Source organism: Tiliqua scincoides, chromosome 1 (genome assembly GCF_035046505.1).
Source record: "Tiliqua scincoides isolate rTilSci1 chromosome 1, rTilSci1.hap2, whole genome shotgun sequence".
Taxonomy (NCBI): domain Eukaryota; kingdom Metazoa; phylum Chordata; class Lepidosauria; order Squamata; family Scincidae; genus Tiliqua; species Tiliqua scincoides.
Window position 1 is genome coordinate 288,241,729 of NC_089821.1, and position 19,214 is coordinate 288,260,942.

Consider the following 19,214-nt stretch of genomic DNA (forward strand, 5'->3'; position numbering starts at 1 on the left):
TAGGGTTGAAAAAGTTATTGCCAAAGCTCCAATTTGTTCTTAAGATTTCTGTGAGCAAGTTGGCAGCTTCCAACACAATTCTGATTGCATAATTATAAAGGAAATTAAACGTTACTTTCAGATACACTATTATGCCAAATAAAATAGTGCTGCTCTAATGACCGCCCACTCACCGCAGATACTCACCTATAAGTCGACCCTACAGATAAGTTGAGGGCAGGTTATGAGCCAACAGTCATGGAATTTTCTATGACCCTTGGATAAGTCGAGGGTTAAACTTAGGGGCGTGCCTGACTATAGTTTTGTCTGATTTTACCCAAGGCCAGATTCTGAAAAATAACTTACCACTAATTGTTACCTAAGAACTGTAGTCTCTAATTTATTAAAAACATAGTAAAAGATCATAAGATACATTTTTATTCTTTTTCAATTCTGGTCTTCACCACCTTTTTGTAAACACTATCAGAGTAAGTGCACTGTAAACTACATACCAGTAAAACAGTGGTTCCCAGTCTGGGATTCACGTACTCCCAGGGACACTCAACAGGACCTTTAGGGGTAATTGAAAAAGAATGAAATAATGGCAGAAAAAGGCAGGCTGTGCTCCAGAATGCCTTGCAAGGCAGGAAGGGAGGTAGCTAGTTGGCTGTGAAAGCCCCACAAATAGCTAGTTTTTGGTCATCAATTCATCTATGAACCAGTGATTGAAAACCAGCACAGTAAAAAAGCTGAAACATATTATGAAGTGATCAATCATGCAGAATTTCTCAGCACACTTCTGGTGCAAAACAGTGCAAAGGCAGAGTCTTCTGTTCTTCAAACAGATGAAAAGAGAGAATATGTGATCAATACATGAAGTCTGGGCTTTCATATGGAGGAGATGAAGGCTTGTATTATTAATTACAAACATTTTGCTAATATGAAGGGTACAATTTATGGAAATGGGCTGCAAAGGGATATGCAAGTGAAAAAGGTTGAGAACCACTGCAGGAGATCCATGAATCACATCCACCTTTAAGGTGGACATGAGAACCATGAATCAAAGACACCTTTAAGGTGTCTGGTGTGTTAAGCCAGAAGTGTGCAATTCAATTCACAGCAGAGAGATGAGATATTTGCAACCCTTTTTACTCAGAAGTAGACCCACTGCTTTCCATGGGTGTTATTCTTAAGTAAGGGTGCACTGAATTGTAGCCTGGGAAGGAGGGTCCCATCCTGGTGTTTCAAAAAACAGACCTGCTTTGCAAGCATTTGCCAAGCAGAACCAGGCTGCAGCGGAAGGAAGGAGAATAAAAGGTTAACTTTGGCTGGAATGTCCCTGGAAAGTGAAGATAGCAACTAAGGAGGTGCCTGCCTGAGCTGAGCAACAGCTCAGCTGAGAAAGGAAACTGTTCAGAGTGGAAAGGCTCTGCCCTCTGATTGACCCGGAGATCAGGCGAAGTGAGAATTGGAGCTTGATTACTTGGCAAAAATTTCATGTACTATACGTGAGTATCTACAGTATACTATTCAAACTTGATTAACTGAAGTTCTGATCATCAAAAAGTAACAGCTGTGCTCAAGGGTATTTTTAAAATCACAGTTTAAAAAATTATTAATTGGTTTTAGGAAAGGTTGATAACTTCAATATCTTAACAAGTTCATTGACTGATATATAATAGAGAAAGCAACACAATAAAAACACAGTATTAGTCAATGGATGGGGCCTTGATGTATACAGCTCTATGCAGAAAGAGTGACAAAATTGCCTCCCAAAGCTTTGAGATTTGTCAGCTTATAAAACAGACAGCCAAGTCACTGTTTTTGAACATGTGGACAGCAAAAGGTTAACTCTTTTAAGTACTATTACCAGAACATGTATTCAATTGACACAATGCTGGTTTACAACAAAACTCAAAAATATTCAGTTAGGGCACAAGTGATATCACCTCTCAGCTAGCAGCATCCTCCTCCATTCACAGCTTGTGGAATGCATACTTGGGGTTACATCCCAACTAGTGCTTCCATCATGGGAACTCCCTCTGTGAACAGAAGCACCCTCGAGCTATCAGTGGTGGCAGTGAAGTAGGCTAATTCCATGTTTGGGATAATTAAAAAAGGGATTGAGAATAAAGTGGCCAATATTATAACGCCATTGTACAAATCAACTGTAAGGCCACACCTGGAGTATTGTGTACACTTCTGATCCTCAATTCCCAAAAAAGGATACAGTGGAAATGGAAAAGCTGCACAAGAGAGCAACCAAAATGATTACTGGGCTGGGGCACCTCCATTATAAGGAAAGGCTACAGCATTTGAAACTCTTAGAAGAAAGGTGCCCAAGAGGGGACATGGTTAAGACATACAAAATTATGCAGGGGATGGATAGGGTGGCTAGAGGAATGTTTTTTTCCCTCTTACACCACACCAGAACCAAGATATTCACTAAAATTGAGTGTCAAGAGAGTTGAAACAGACAAAAGAAAATATTTCTTCACCCAGCGTGTAACTAGTCTGTGGAACTCCTTCTCTCAGGATGTGGTGATGGCAGCTGGCCTAGAAGCCTTTAAAGGGGAATTGGACAGATTTCTGGATGAAAATTCCATCACAGGCTACAAGCTGTGATGGATATATGCAAACTCCTGATTTTAGAAGAGGGTTACCTCAGAATGCCAGGTGCAAGGGAGTGGTACCAGGATACAAATGTCTTATGTGCTCCCGTCATCTGGTGAGCCACTGTGAGATACAGGAAGTTGGACTAGATGGGCCCTTGGCCTGATCCAGCAGGGCTCTTTTTATGTGCCATTGAAAGTACTAATTTATGATTTAAGTCAAAATCATATATCTATCAATATCTGGTTAGACCACCAGTGTACACAATTGGTTCCTGCATAACAAAAATTCATTGAGCATCAAGTCTTTTATACTGACTACACAATGGAGGAAAGATGTCTGATGACAAATGGTTTGGTAAATTTGGGCTGTCTCAAATCACACTCAGAGATGAGCTAAAGCTGCAGGCTACTGCGATATGTCTGGTCATTTCACAGACAGGATCACTCTTACTTGCCATTACTTGGAGATCACTTGTTTGTCTACAGAACAGGAAACTGCAGTACAAGACGTTCAGCCGTGACAAACTATATCACTGACTGATGTGCAGGAAGGGAAAGGGGAAACACTAGGTCAGAGATACAGTCAGTCACTCATTTTTGTTAGCAAAAACATACAACATATTTAGCTTATATCTCACAAGTGGCAGATGAAACAGTAAACCTGTGTAAGGGCTGTACCGTTTCAGACTATACGTGGCAACTTGATAACTGAATGCTCCTGGATACAAAAACAAATTTCTGCATGTAGAAAACTAGATATCACAGAGAATTTTCCAGGCCATGCTAGTTTTCTTTGTGAAATAACTTTTGGTTTTCCATGGGGAGTATTCCATCATGGCAGGCCTCACCTGCAGGGTCACCTGTGTCCAGTGGAACCACCTAGTCCAGTGGTTCTCACACATTTAGCACCGGGACCCACTTTTTAGAATGAGAATCTGGCAGGACCCACTGGAAGTGATGTCATGACTGGAAGTGACATCATCAGGCAGGAAAATTTTTAACAATCCTAGGCTGCAATCCTACCTACACTTACCCAGAAGTAAGTCCCATTTGCTATCATTGATAAAATATACATAGTAGGTTGTTAAAAGTACAGGTCTGTAACACTTCCCCAAATGCAGTCACATACCACGGTAGCATCAAGTCTAATATATTAAAAATAAAATATTGAAATGAATAAGGACCCACGGGAAATTGGCTTGCAACCCACAGTTTGAGAAACACTGGTCTAGTCCAAAGACAGGCTTACTATCTTTGTCTGCTGTTGATACGAACTAGGCTTCACATACATCAACCACAAAAAGTAACTCAGGAGTAGCATAATGTAACAAAGTCATTCTCAAAGATAATAATAATAATAATAATAAACTTTATTTATATCCCGCCCTTCTCCCTAACGGGACCCAGGGCGGCTAACAACGTAAAAAAAAACAGATTTTAAAAAACATTAAACACATAGCAGATAAAAACATTTAAAAACACATTACAGAGGTCATAAAAACAGTAGTCAGATAAAAGACAGAATAAAAGAGCAAATCACAGAGGAATCAAGCCTGTAAAACGCTAAAAGATGTATAAAAATGTTAAGAAGGCCAGACATCAGAAGGCTTGTATAAACAACAGTGTTTTCAGGCCTCGCCGAAAACTCTCAAGAGAGGGAGCCATTCTCAAATCAAGAGGAAGGGAGTTCCATAATGTTGGTGCCACTACCGAGAAGGCCCTGTTTCTTGCAGCCACCCCCCGGACCTCCTTGGGTGGCGGCACTTGTAAAAAGGCCTTCTCTGATGACCTGAGAGGGCGAGCCGGATTGTATGGGAGTAGGCGGTCTCTAAGATATCCTGGCCCAGAGCAGTATAGGGCTTTAAAGGTCAAAACCAGCACCTTGAATTCGGCCCGGAAACGAATGGGCAGCCAATGTAGCCCCCGGAGAAGCGGACTGACAAGAGTCAAACCGGCTGGCTCCGGTGACCACACGGGCCACCGCATTCTGCACTAATTGCAGTTTCCGAACCGTCTTCAGGGGCAGCCCCACATAGAGCGCGTTACAATAATCTAACCTCGATGTCACCGTGGCATGGATCGCCGTGGCCAGGTCTGCACGATCCAAGTACGGCCGCAGCTGGCGCACCAGCCGAAGCTGAGCGAAGGCCCCCCTAGCCACAGCCGCCACCTGGGAATCCAGGAGCAGCTGCGAGTCCAGAAGGACCCCCAAGCTGCAAACCTGCTCCTTCAGAGGGAGTGCAACCCCATTCAGAGCAAGCCGATAATCCAGCACCTGCATCGAGGATTTCCAAACCAGGAGACCCTCTGTCTTATCCGGATTTAATTTCAGCTTGTTAGCCCCCATCCAGATCCTCACTGCTTCCAGACAGCGCTCCAGGCCCTCAACCGCCATCCTGGAGTCTGGAGGAAAGGAGAGATAGAGCTGGGTGTCATCAGCATATTGATGGCACCTCACTCCAAACCCCCGGATGACCTCTCCCAGCAGTTTCATGTAGATATTAAACAGCATGGGGGACAGAATTGAACCCTGCAGCACCCCGCACCTCAAAGGCCAGGGTGTCCAACAGGCATCCCCCAGCACCACCATCTGGGACCCACCCTCTAAGTAGGAGCGGAACCACTGCAAAACAGTGCCTGCAACTCCCAACTCGGCCAGTCGGCCCAGAAGGATACCATGGTCGATGGTATCGAAAGCCGCCAAGAGGTCCAGCAGGACCAACACGGACGCCCCCCCCCCTGTCCAGTCCCCGGCGTAGGTCATCCACCAAGGCGACCAAGGCAGTTTCCATCCCAAAGCCCGGCCTGAAACCAGATTGAAAAGGATCCAGATAATCCGCTTCATCCAAGACCCTCTGGAGTTGGGCCGCCACCACCCGCTCAATTACCTTGCCCAGAAACAGGAAGTTGGAGACTGGCCAGGAGTTATTCAACACATAAAGAAAGTTACCTCTATCTGCATTCCAAGCTGTGTTCTCTCTTTGTCCTTGCGCTCTATGCATCGCTTTAACTCCTCTATCTCTGACATGACAGCACTGTGACTGAGCTTTGCTCTCAGCTCCCAGATCTCCTTCTCCATCTCTTGTTTCTCCTGATCAGACCTCTCACCCACTGAAACACAGATGACACAATTTGGAAGAAGAAATACAGCCACTAATTGAAAAGGGTGTGCATGCACATACGTGGGAGTTTTGCTGTGAAGCAGTACTCAAAATTAATGAACAACAAGCAAAACAACCAGTTTCCAGAGTTCTGCTTTGTTGAAACTCTGAAGCAATGTCATGCTCCAGCATGATAAAGAAACAAAGCTCAGAGAACCACTTGGAAGTGGCCCAGATTAGGACATTGCCTTCTTCCATAAACCATCTCTCACTACAAGAAAGGGGAAAGGAGACCATAGAGTTTGACTCTTCACATTCCCCCAGTCAAAGAACAGTGGAAGAGGTCAGGAAGGAGCCAACACATTGGTGACTGGAGAGAGAGCTGGGATGATACACTGCTGAATTAAGAAAGTGACTGAAGTAGGGTAGAAATGACAAAGGCCAGAAATTGAAGGGAAGTGCCAGGAAAATGACACAGCTGTGTGCATTTCTTGGCGTGGATACTGGAACAATCTCCAATTGAGGCTAAACTGTGAAATAACTAAGGACACATAATTAATAAACACCCACAAACCCACAACATCAGCAACCTAAGGCAGAAGATGAGATGAGATATATATGGATACAATTTTTTTTTATGTACAAAGTTAAACAGAAATAAAGTTGTGAAAATTCCTGGTTTTCTCCTATGTTCCTGTGCTTTTGACCTTTCTATTCAGGAAACTCCTGCACTGGGTCAGCACACTGAAGGGTTGCCGAGTCATTTTGAAGTAGCAGTCATTCCTCCTTTGTTGCTTCCCTTCTTCTCCAGGGTTTTTTTTAACTGAGATGATCTACAAAGAACGTGACTTTGAGCCAGGTCATAGGACCATGAGGCTCACCTGATTCCCAAGAGCAGAAAAGTCAAGAGGCTCAGTCAAGGAACCCAAGGAACCAATCCAACAGGAAAAACCTGTTGTACTCACCTGTTTACTCTGGTGAGGCCCAGAATTTGTTTTGTTTTTTTTTAAAAAGGGTAACAAAACTTCCATTGATGTTTTTACCTGGTATCTCATCCAGACAATCAGATTCATCAAGGAGGGTCAGTCACTCCCCAGTTTGAAGTGGATAAGAGCCTAGATTATGGACATGAGCTTTGGATATGGGAAGTACCCAGAGACAGATATTTTATGTTGCATCTCAGCTTGCATCTGGATCTTCCTGCCAACCTGTCAACCCCTTCCACCTGAACATCCAGCTGCGGTCACCTATCTCCCACAAGTGTCTTACTTTTTCTCACTTAATTCTTTCTTCCCACCTTTGGATGTATGTCCATCTTCTTAATAAATTTACTATTTTACCTGCCCAGTCTCATTTTACTTGGAAGGAAGTTGCTGCCTTATCTCCCAAACCTCCCACCTTCAGCTAAAGTTTGGTTTTAGGGAGACACCTGAGATTTGGATTTCTATTTATATATGTTTATATTCTTCACACACAACACACGACATAACATAAGAACAGCCCCACTGGATCAGGCCATAGGACCATCTAGTCCAGCTTCCTGTATCTCACAGCAGCCCACCAAACCCATCTGGCAAAGTTAAGAATGAATCAACATTGTGGTAGGAAGACAAACCCTAACAAATTTTCCCTTGAGAAAGGAGGAACCAGGAGCATATAAAAGCAATATTAAGGCTCAGCAAGAAAATTCTGCTCTCGGACCCTGACTTGAAGCAGCTCTAGTCATACAGCACTGTGTTTGTACAAAGCATATTGAGGCTTCAGGAGCAAATTGGTATTTATATCCATTTTCAGCATACTAACAGGGGACATTTAGAGATCAACCTGCATTGATTTGTTCAATTCCACATGAGACAAAGGCTGCAGTCTAACAAGCAGAGCTGATTTGCAACCTCCATTTGCTTTAACAACAGATTGCACAGAGCTCCCATACTAGGCCAGGTTGAAGGGAACAGCAAATGCACAACAGCAGGTCTTGCTGGAATGCTTCCAGAGTCTACCAATGCAATTACTGCTAGTGAAGGGTTGAGATCCCGTCCCTAAAATTCCTCACACCACGGCCACTCTGCCAAGTTCTAAAGTCATTATTTTAATAGCAGAGGCCTACAGTGACTAGGGCCTAGAAGTTGCAAGTCATAATCCTTCAGCATCCTGTAAAAAATCTAAACCTAGCTGGTTGACAGCCTGCCTGGCAAAATATCAGTTAGCAGTGCTTTGGGTGAGATGAACCCAGGAGCCTCATGGTACATGCTATATTTGCAGCAAAAGATCTGCATGAAAGATTTTCTTAAAATGCATCTCTTATATTAACACAGTTATATTTTAAAAAATAGCAGCAGATGGTTGAATCATTTTATAGATTTTAAACCGGAACCCAGGTTTAAAAAAAAAAACATAATATAGAGTCCAACCACCAGGAAGTTCATTTGCTAAACTTGGCGTTCTTTGATAGCTCAGGTTTGATTCACCACAACCATTTTGTTGTTGCTGTTTAACAATCCAACATCACATTTTAGCATAATGCCATGGAAAAACTCTCAAGGACTTCAGCCAGTGGTTTCCAAACTCTGAGCCATGGCACCCCAGGGAGCCGTGGAAACCAGCAAGGGGAGCCATGAAATCCTTTTGAAAAACTCACAGTCCCATACAGTGTATATGATTGCAGCACTAATGGAGAGCTGCAGCCAAGGGCCCAATAGGTCAAGGGAGCCACCAGTCGAAAAAGTTTGGGAACCACTGACTTAGGCCATGAGATGCGTTTGATGAATTCATGATCAACAGATATTTGACACACATGATTGACTGTCAAAAACTAATTTTTCCTAAGCTGTTTGGCTCTCTGTTATTGTCAGGTTTTAGAAAAATAAAATTTGCTATCCCAAACACTGAACCCCTCCCATGATACCATTTGACCTACATTGCCTTATTTTGCTGCCAGAATTAACTACAAGCAGGGGATGAGGTAGAGAGAGTCCTACCTCTCCGCTTCCTCTTGTCATCCTCCTGGTCATCTGGATGGTTCTGGTGATGTATGGCAACCTGAGAAATTTGGTGCTGCAGATTTAGACGCTCCTCTTCTGCTCTAAGGAGTTGGGAACGGAGATCCTCAATCTAACACACACACACACATATACACACAGACAAGTGCCAGTTTTTTAAACAGGCCAGAAAGTTGATTTAAATCAAATGGGGGAAACATCTTCACTAAGCATTATAAATTCTTACAAACAATTAAAAAAAAAAACTAAACCACAAGCAAACTGTGACTATAATTAATTATACACAGAATGTATCCAGCAATAAGGAAATTAGTAACGCAAGACAATTCATCTGCACAAAGAATTTGCTAATGTAACGCAATACAAGGTAAAGTAGCAACAACACAAGAAAAAAAAATGAGCTACTCCAATCACTCTTACTATGGAAATTTTTCCCTTCTGTGTTTCCTAATATACTGAAAATGCATACAATAAAAGACCAAATATTTGTATTATATCACCATATAAAATATTTTCACCCTGAAAAAATTACAGACAGACAGACAGACAGACAGACAGACAGATGCACGCTTTAATCTACTGCATTCTATTCATAGGTAGGTGGATATGTATTAGGAATGTATGCACAATATGTGAGATTTTAATCAAATAAAAAAGAATTTGAAGATAATCAATAAGAGTGGCAGCTTAACAAATATGCACACACAGCAACAGTGAAGTTAGCTGGAAGGGAGGGAGAAAGATGTTCTTATTTAGCATGACATAGCCCACTGTTGTGCAACTGCACACTTGTTTCAAGAGCATTAAGAGAACAGTCCTCTGCATAAGGGTGAAGCCATCCTGAAAAGGAGCTTCAAGGAGATTTGATCTGTGGCATTTTGCACTATCAGACAAATTCCTACAGATGCAAATGCAAGTATTTTAACATTCCCCCCTCCTTTTGAGGAGCTGCATCATTTAAAAGTTTCACCCTTTCTTTTCCTTTCAGATCTACTCCAGTTTTCTGAACAAGCAACAAAAAATGTGTCGGTATGGAAAATAACTGGGTAACCTGAGGTCTCCTAGCTTACCTCAGACTAAAGAGGGGAGGATATGAAATGTAAAACAATTGAACAAAACCGATCAATAAAAGGCCATTGGAATAAATCTGCAAGCAGTGAGTGTAACATCATTAGATTAAGACAACCAGCTTAATGTTTCCCAATGTTAGTTTTGGCACAAAGGCCTTCTATTAAATGTCATTCTGTAATCAAGCTCTGTACACACTATTTTGAATGCTTTCTTATCATACTGACTCTCTCCTGACAACGTCTATTGAAGTATTTGATAGTGAGGCTTAAAAGGGCCTTAGCATCACCTACTGTGAAAGGAAATAGAGTTTCACGCAGGAAAGTAGTTACCTGGTGGTGAAGAGCTTCTCGACTATTTTCCGAATGATCCAGCTTCCTCCGGGAGTGTTCCAACTCCTGCTCCAGCTTATATCCATTAGAAAAACATGATAAAATTCATGCCATTACTGGTAACACTATGAATTATTTACGCACAATACTCAATATACTCAGAAGTACTCCAAAAACTCGTTTCATATGCCATGCTATGCTACGCTCACCAAATGCTTATTATTCCACTGGTACTGGAAGTCAAATGATCAGTTTACAGTGACTAATTTCTTATTCCCTAAACTATGATACATAATTGAGCTTTAGGCACACTTCTTCCATATACTCTGCCTATACTCCCCTTTGAAGGTGGTATAACAGCACAGCATCAAGAGCTGCTTGTCTCTTCAGAGTCAAAAAGCCCATATTGGGTGGGGGGGAGGGGGAGAACATAGGAAAACTCATCAAATGTGATGAGTCAAGGTATATGGGAAAGCAAGCTTCAAGATTTCAAGTCCTACCTGAAAAACAAATCTGTGAATGAATGGAAAAAAGACACAACTCCTTCTAAAGTCTGTCAGGGAGGGGTCATAGCTCAACATCTGACCTGCATGCAGAAGATCCCAGGTTCAATCCCTGCTATTGCTAGGTGAAAAAGGGAGAGCCGCTCCAGTTAGAGGAGACAATACTGAGTTTATGAACCAATGATCTGTCTTGGTAGACGGCAGCTACATATGAGTTCTATACAACATCTCTCTTACCTCTGGTGTGAGGAGGGCCCAAATCTGCAGTGGCAGAGCATATTTGCATGCAGAAGTTCCAAACAATGATATTTCCAGGAAGGGCTAGGAAAAAAAACCCCTATCTGCAACTCTGACGAGCTGTTGTCAGGCCTTGCAGAGACTACTGACCTAGATGGACCTGTGGGTCTGACTCCATATAAGGAAGCTTGTTTGCTTGTATTGTTCTTGTAGTAGGCTTTACTGACAAAAAGAAACCCCCCAAACTTTTCCTTACTTTGTTTTTTTCACCTTCGGTTTTCAGGAGTTTATTTTTCAAGACGAGTTCCACTTCATTAGCTTTAGCATCTTGTTGCTGTAAAGCCTTGAAGGAAAGAAAGGCATCTTTTAAAAAAAAAACACACAAACAAACACCACTGAATCCTTAATTTTAAAATATGCTGAAATCTGACAGACAATCCATACATATATTAACCAGTGTCTTTTATCAGGTTTGGCTGGTTGCCAGCTGTGGCCACTCCTAGAGACAGATGTCTGACCTGACAGATGTCTGGCCAAAGTTATCCACGCTTTAAGACTACATTACTGTAATGCACTCTACATGGGGTTGCCCTTGAAAACCATCTGGAAATTGCAGCTGGTACAAAATGTAGCTGCCCAAATAGTGATAAGAACCATTTATCTGGGAACACATTGCTCCAATTTTCCTTAATTTGCACTGGTGGACTGTCGGTTTCCAGGCCAAGCTGCCATTGTATAACTTTAAACCTCTAACCTGGTTTCAACTCAAGTACCTGAAGAACACTTTTTAACTGTTATATATACCTCCCTGTGCACTTAGAAACCATATGAGCGTGTGCTTCAGATGACCAGCCGTCTGTAGGTACACCAGGCATCCATGAGGAGAACATCCTCTTTAGTGGTGGCACCAACTCATTCAGAATGCCTTCCCTGTAAAGGCTAGACAAACCCCAACACTTAACGACTTCTTGTGAAAAGATGGGGCTGTTTAGGAATGCTTAAGATACCAGTTAAGCTGATTATAAAATTGCTTGCTGAGATGTTATTGCATATGTTGGCTCATACACAAACCAACAAACTATGGTTTATTGGCATTATCTGAACTGGGTCATTGGCTCCAGACGATGTCTCTCATATCAGTGCAAAAGAACTATGGGTGGTAAGTAACCACAGAAGAGCTCTGCTCTACTGCAGAACAGGTATTAGGCATCTTTTCATGAAGATGCCTTTCACCATAGTCTTGGAAATCAATATGCCACCTCGGCTTATCAAAGCAGCACTGAAAGATATTTAGACCATTAAGCAGCAATAACATGAAATAAAAAAGCAATCTCTCACCCCACTGGTATTTCAAATATGCCACTCCATTTTATTTTGCAGGTACAGTAAAAATAAATAGCCCATAACTCTATTGGTTTTAAGAAAAGCAGGTGTAAGCACAAGAAAAGGAACGAACATTTCAGAGCCAGGAAGAGACTGAATCTTTCATACACCAGCTTTGCAAATAGGCGCACAAAACATTTGCCTAGAATGACTTTCCACAGTCTACTTACACTAGACATTTATGACCTAACAGAAATGGGGAAGGAAAAAAAAAACACCCAAAGTGCTACCTTTCATAACATTTCCTTATCTGGTTGCATAAGAGGCACCTTATTCAACACAGGTAATCAGGCAAGTGGCTATTTCCCAGCCTGTCATATACAATATGGAGTTCATTTTAATTGGTGAAAACAAATGTCAATTCTGGAAGAGTTTTTAGTGCAACAAGCCAGCTCTCACAGCAATGAGTGTGTGTGGGTGTTTTATTATACACAGATACATGTACATATATACACATTTCTGAAGCTGTTCAGAAATCTGAAGAAACACCTACGTGGTCAAGTCAAGGGAGCTTACATACACTCCAGATGACTGATTTTCCATGTGATTAATGTGGCCATGGACTGGGGAAGAGTTTCAAGTACTGACCACACCATCAGCAATCTTCCACTGAGAATGCTGTCTTCTCAATAAAACACTATCTCTTTCAGTAAAGGGGAAAGTGGTGTATATTTCCAACTACGTTTATATGGTAAAAACCCAATATTCTGAACAAGACTGTACAAAAACAGTCAAACACAACCAGCTCAAGTTCCTCATTCTGTACATCTCCATTTTAGGCTGCAGGTTGACCGAGACAGCGTGAGGAAACTAGAAATGGGTGAAAATCGCCATACACACACTGCCTGGTGGGCACAATTCAAGGGCTGCAGAAATATCAAAGGGGACATGCTTTCTGCCTCCTCCCACAAGAGCCAGGAACCACCCAACTCTAGAATGCCCAATAGCAGCTTTGAATTTCTGTTACTTAAGCCATTTCTGCCCAACGTTGCATATACGCAACAGGGATCACATGCGTACACCTGTGAGCTGAGCAGAAATGGATTAACCAGCTTCCAACATACACATCCAGGTCACACAGCAAACTGCTTTTAGAAGTCCGCTCACTTTTGATAAGGCAACAAAAATCTCAATAGGCCTACAGGAGCCCTTAAGGCACACCTTTTAAGATCCCAGTCAATATTTACAAGGGGGGGGGATCAGCCCATTGTTGAGGTTTTAAATCAATTTCTTTCAGAGTAATTTTTTAGACAGAGTGATGGAATCCTTTAACGATGAAGTGTCATAAAGGGCATTATATTTTATCTTCTTAAAAAAAAATCAAATATTAATGACAGCTACTTTCCCTAAAGAGCCTACTATCTAAACAAACTCTGCTATTGTAAGAAAAACCAATAACACTTTAGTCGAGAGTGACAAATCAAGTTCAGATAAGAGTTATAACAATTACAATGTCAGCTTAGTACAGCGTCAAGAGCACTGGTGTTTGCTGGTATGTTTTGCTAATTAAAAGTACAGGGGCAGCAAGAATAAACACAAAGGTGAGAGTAACTGTTAAATAGGATTGTTCTTAAATTGCATTCAACATGTTTTGCTTTTTTAAAATTCAGGAAATTACAGGCATGGTCAGCCTTACTTCTATCCCTGGTAAATTGCTGCTAGAGCTGTCAAATCTAGAAAAAGAATAAACATTCCTGAGGAAGACTCAGCACAGCTTCTGAAAAGGGGAGTCTTGCCTCACCAGTCTTTTAAAACCGTTTTCTGATCTCAACAACTAAAGGCATTGGGCAGGTTCAGAATATATCGTCCTATTAGCTTGCAATATCAACATGCAATATTTAAATTGCTCTTTGGGAAAGGTTTGCAAGTCCATGCCCTGACCAAACACTGTGTGGTTGGACAGCCTCCTCATGCACTTGGGTCAGTGGTCAGAGGACAATCCAGCATACACTATACATATGGACTTTCAAAATACTTTTGAAAAGCACATCCTTTTGCTAAGTCACAAATTGGTTAAGGAGAGTGTCAAAATAAGCAAACAGCTTTTGCAACTGTCAATTAAGCAGCAGCAGGATCTGCGTTGAGACCAACAATTTAAAATTGTTCATAAATAACTGAGAGTCCAGAGTGAACAGAGTCACATTTGAGATAACACCAAGCTATCCAGCACAGTGAATTCCCAAGCATTATGGTTTAGAAGGATCTCTTCAAACCAGGTAACTGGTAAACAAATTGGCAGGGGGAAATTAAAGTGCAAGTCTTAAAGCATATCGCTGACAACATCGACTTAAGACAGAACTATGCAGTCTGCTTTGAACTGTTCCTCTGCAAAGTGGTACTGGAAGGGAGCAATGGCAGCCAGTTCAATTTGTGGTCATTGCCAACCCTGTCCCCCCCCCCCCCAACTTGGGGAAAGATTGGAAGCAGAGAGATTTCTCTTTCACAAAGCCTCCAAAACCAAGAGGTAACCATCTGTAGCTTGGATTTCAGAAAAGATGAAACTAATTCCTTGGAAATAAATTAAGTTGTCGCTGGACCTTTTGTTGCTTTTGATGCTACAAAGATGCTACTCTTCCATAAGCTCAGTGGAAAAGCAAGCAACATTTTGTATTTTGACAGAACTCCTGCAATGCTCAGCATTGCAGCTTATATAAAAGAAACCATACTTTTAAAAACAATAGCCAGTGCCACAGTGGAGTCAAGAATGTACATACATCTATGACACTGTCACTAGAGAAAAGATGGTTAGCATGTTCAGACATGATCTGAAGGAGAAAAAAGTGGGCAATGAGACTTAGGGTGCAATCCTAACCCACTTTCCAGCACCAACATAAGGGGAATGCAGCTTCTAGGTAAGGGAACAAACATTCCCTTACTTTGAGGAGGCCTCCATGAATGCCACCCAACTGCAGGATGCAGCACACGTCCTATTGGACAGCTATGCGAGTGCTGGAAAAATGGTTAGGATTTGGGCCTAATAATAATAATAATAATAAAACTTTATTTTTATCCCGCCCTTCTCCCTAACGGGACCCAGGGCGGCTAACAACATATTAAAAACAATAGAATTTAAAAAAACATTAATACAAACAGATAAAAACATTTAAAAACACACTACAGGGCCATAAAAACAGTAGTCAGATTAAAAGAGTAAAAGAGCAGATCACCGAGGAATCAAGCCTGTAAAACTAAAAGATGTATAAAAAGTTAAGAAGGCCAGAAATCAGAAGGCTTGTTTAAACAACAGTGTTTTCAGGCCTCGCCGAAAGCTCTCAAGAGAGGGAGCCATTCTCAAGTCAAGGGGAAGGGAGTTCCATAATGTTGGTGCCACTACCGAGAAGGCCCTATTTCTTGCAGCCACCCCCCGGACCTCCTTGGGTGGCGGCACTTGCAAAAAGGCCTTCTCTGATGACCTGAGGTGGCGAGCCGGATTGTACGGGAGTAGGTGGTCTCTAAGATATCCTGGCCCAGAGCAGTATAGGGCTTTAAAGGTCAAAACCAGCACCTTGAATTGGGCCCGGAAACGAATGGGCAGCCAATGCAGCCCCCGGAGAAGCGGGCTGACAGAGTCAAACCGCCTGGCTCCGGTGACCACACGGGCCGCCGCATTCTGTACTAATTGTAGTTTCCGAACCGTCTTCAGGGGCAGCCCCACATAGAGCGCGTTACAGTAATCTAACCTCGATGTCACCGTGGCATGGATCACCGTGGCCAGGTCTGCACGATCCAAGTACGGTCGCAGCTGGCGCACCAGCCGAAGCTGAGCAAAGGCCCCCCTAGCCACAGCCGCCACCTGGGAATCCAGGAGCAGCTGCGAATCCAGGAGGACCCCCAAGCTGCGAACCTGCTCCTTCAGAGGGAGTGCAACCCCATTCAGAGCAAGTTGATAATCCAGCACCTGCATCGAGGATTTCCGAACCAGGAGAGCCTCTGTCTTATCCGGATTTAATTTCAGCTTGTTAGCCCCCATCCAGATCCTCACTGCTTCCAGACAGCGCTCCAGGCCCTCAACCGCCACCTTGGAGTCTGGAGGAAAGGAGAGATAGAGCTGGGTGTCATCAGCATATTGATGACACCTCACTCCAAACCCCCGGATGACCTCTCCCAGCGGTTTCATGTAGATATTAAATAGCATGGGGGACAGAATTGAACCCTGCGGCACCCCGCACCTCAAGGGCCAGGGTGTCGAACAGGCATCCCCCAGCACCACCATCTGGGACCGACCCTCCAAGTAGGAGCGGAACCACCGCAAAACAGTGCCTCCAACTCCCAACTCGGCCAATCGGCCCAGAAGGATACCATGGTCGATGGTATCGAAAGCCGCCGAGAGGTCCAGCAGGACCAACAGGGACGCACTCCCCCTGTCCAGTCCCCGGCGTAGGTCATCCACCAAGGCGACCAAGGCAGTTTCCGTCCCAAAGCCCGGTCTGAAACCAGATTGAAAAGGATCCAGATAATCCGCTTCATCCAAGACCCTCTGGAGTTGGGACGCCACTACCCGCTCAATTACCTTGCCCAGAAACGGGATGTTGGAGACTGGCCGATAGTTATTCAACACAGTGGAATCCAGGGAGGGCTTCTTCAGGAGGGGGCGAACCACTGCCTGCTTCAAGGCGAGCGGCAATGTCCCCTCCATCAAAGAAGAGTTGACCACCCTCCCCGTCCACTCAGCCAGTCCCCCCCGGGCCGCTCTAATCAGCCAAGCTGGGCAAGGGTCAAGCAGGCAGGCAGACGGCCTCACACTCCAAAGGAGTCTGTCCACATCCTCAGGCTGCACAAGCTGAAAAGAATCCCACAATACTGGACAAGCAGTTGCCAAGGGGACATCAACAGACATTGTCAATGTGGCATCCAAGTCGCGACGAATACGATCAATTTTATCTGCAAAGTGTTGGGCAAGCACGTCACAGCGGCTGACCGTGTATTCCTCCTGGTCCACTGGCGGGGCCTGATGGAGGAGGCCCCGCACCACACGGAACAGCTCTGCCGGACGGCTATCAGCAGACGCAATGGTAGCAGAGAAGAACGATCTCTTCGCTGCTACCACCGCCACGGAGTAGGCTCTATAATGAGCTCTACTCCGTGTCCGATCGGATTCATCATGAGTTTTCTGCCACCGTCGCTCTAGACGCCTGCCCTGCCGCTTCATCGTTCGCAGCTCCTCAGTGAACCAAGGAGCTGCTCCGAGTCTGCGGCGTGGCAGAGGTCGCTCCGGAGCAATCTCATCCACAGCCCTGGACATTTCCCCATTCCAGAGGTCGACCAGGGACACAGATGAGGCACCAGTCTTGGCAGTGGGAAAATCCCCCAGGGCCCTCAGGAAGCCTTCAGGATCCATTAGCCTCCGGGGGCGGACCATAGAAAACGGTCCCCCGCCTCTGCGGAGGTAGGAAGTCGCAACAAGCCTAAACCCTACCAGGAAATGATCTGTCCATGACAACGGAGTGATGTTGATCTCCTCTACCTCCAGATCATTGCCCCCATGCCCAGCTGTAAACACCAGGTCCAACACGTGTCCTGCTGTATGTGTCGGGGCCCAGATCTTCTGGGACAGGCCCATGGTTGTCATGGCAGCCATGAAATCCTGAGCTGCACCTGCCACAGGGGCCTCGGCATGAACATTGAAGTCCCCCAGCACTAACAGGCGGGGGGCCTTCAATGCCACCCCTGAGATCACTCCAGTCAGCTCAGGCAGGGAGACTGTTGGGCAGCAGGGCGGGCGGTACACCAACAGAATCCCAATCCTGTCCGGTCCTCTCAACACAACATGCAGGCACTCGAACCCGGCAAACTGCTGGACAGGGCACCTGGTAAGGGAGATGGACTCACGATAGACCATTGCAACTCCCCCTCCCCGTCCCTGCAATCTTGGCTGCTGCAACACCAGGAAACCTGGCGGACACAGTTCAGAGAGACTAACGCCTCCCTCCCCGTCCAACCAGGTCTCTGTAATGCATACCAGGTCGGCTTTCTCATCCAGGATCACATCCCGGATGATACAGGTCTTGTTATTCACCGACCTGGCATTCAAAAGCAGCAGCTTCAGATCCAGGGACTCACCGCCAGGACCACCAAGTACCCGAGAATTGAGGGAAGGACCAGAAGGGGAGATAATCTGCCTACGATGAACTCTCCTTCTCCTGTAACGGCCTGTCCGACCCCCACCACCATATCTCCCCTGGCCCGTCACACTCTTGATAGTGGCACCCTTCCCTTCCCCTGAGCTCCCTCCCAAGTGAACAGACATGTGGCGAGGCCCACCTTCTGAGACTGGCCTGCAGGCAGATCCTCGGCTATTAAAATAACTATTGCTCCACTCTCCCCAGCCTCAAACAAAAGGGGAGAATCTCCGACGACTGTTGATTGGACCCTGTTCAAGATGGCAGCAGATCTTCCGGGCACGAGCCCCAGGCTAAGAGCCACGGGCCAAGAGCCCTTTGGCTCTTGCCCTTCGGCTCGCGCCAAAGGCTCGCGCCTCTGGCGAGCCCAGCACTGATGTAAGTACCTGCCAGGGGAAGGGAGGAGGAAAGCAATCAGGCAAGCAGGTGGACAAGCTTGCAAACTCCACCCCTCAGCCAGCCAGCCAGCCAGACCCCCAGCTGGGCTTGATGGGCCCTTCCAATCTTGATGGGCCCTTCCAGTGAGGCCTAAGCCTCACTGCTGTTCATGAATGGCAAAAGAGTGACGTCTAGTGGCCCCACCAAGGAACAATTTTCTCAAAATGTCTTGGTGATTTTAATACTGATGACAGTGTAGACACTAAATTCTGAGAAGCAAATTTAATTCAGTATAAATTTAATTCATAAGGAGGTAAATGAAGTCTTGCTCAAATTACAGTGTGGATCCAGTCCCTATCTATACTACATAGCAGTATCATCCGATTTTGAAATTTTGAAAGAAATTGGACAATCAAATCCCTAAGAATAGTTCCTTAGAAAGAAAAGAGAGGAAAAAACTCCCTTATTCTTTTACTAGATTAGTAACTTATTTTAAATTT

At 44.4% G+C, this 19,214-nt stretch overlaps 1 protein-coding gene across 4 annotated transcripts in view; it reads right to left on the reverse strand.

The window, feature by feature from the left end:
* The window catches only part of CEP128 (centrosomal protein 128), a 226,961-nt gene that overhangs the window by 170,643 nt on the left and 37,104 nt on the right, over nt 1-19,214 (reverse strand). For all 4 annotated transcript variants that reach the window (XM_066612122.1, XM_066612120.1, XM_066612121.1 and 1 more), the window contains exons 9-12: nt 11,091-11,177; nt 10,095-10,169; nt 8,674-8,806; nt 5,545-5,705 (exon numbers count right to left, since the gene is read on the reverse strand). In XM_066612122.1, the coding sequence (XP_066468219.1) occupies nt 5,545-5,705; nt 8,674-8,806; nt 10,095-10,169; nt 11,091-11,177 (456 nt within the window). The remainder of the gene's footprint in view (nt 1-5,544; nt 5,706-8,673; nt 8,807-10,094; nt 10,170-11,090; nt 11,178-19,214) is intronic.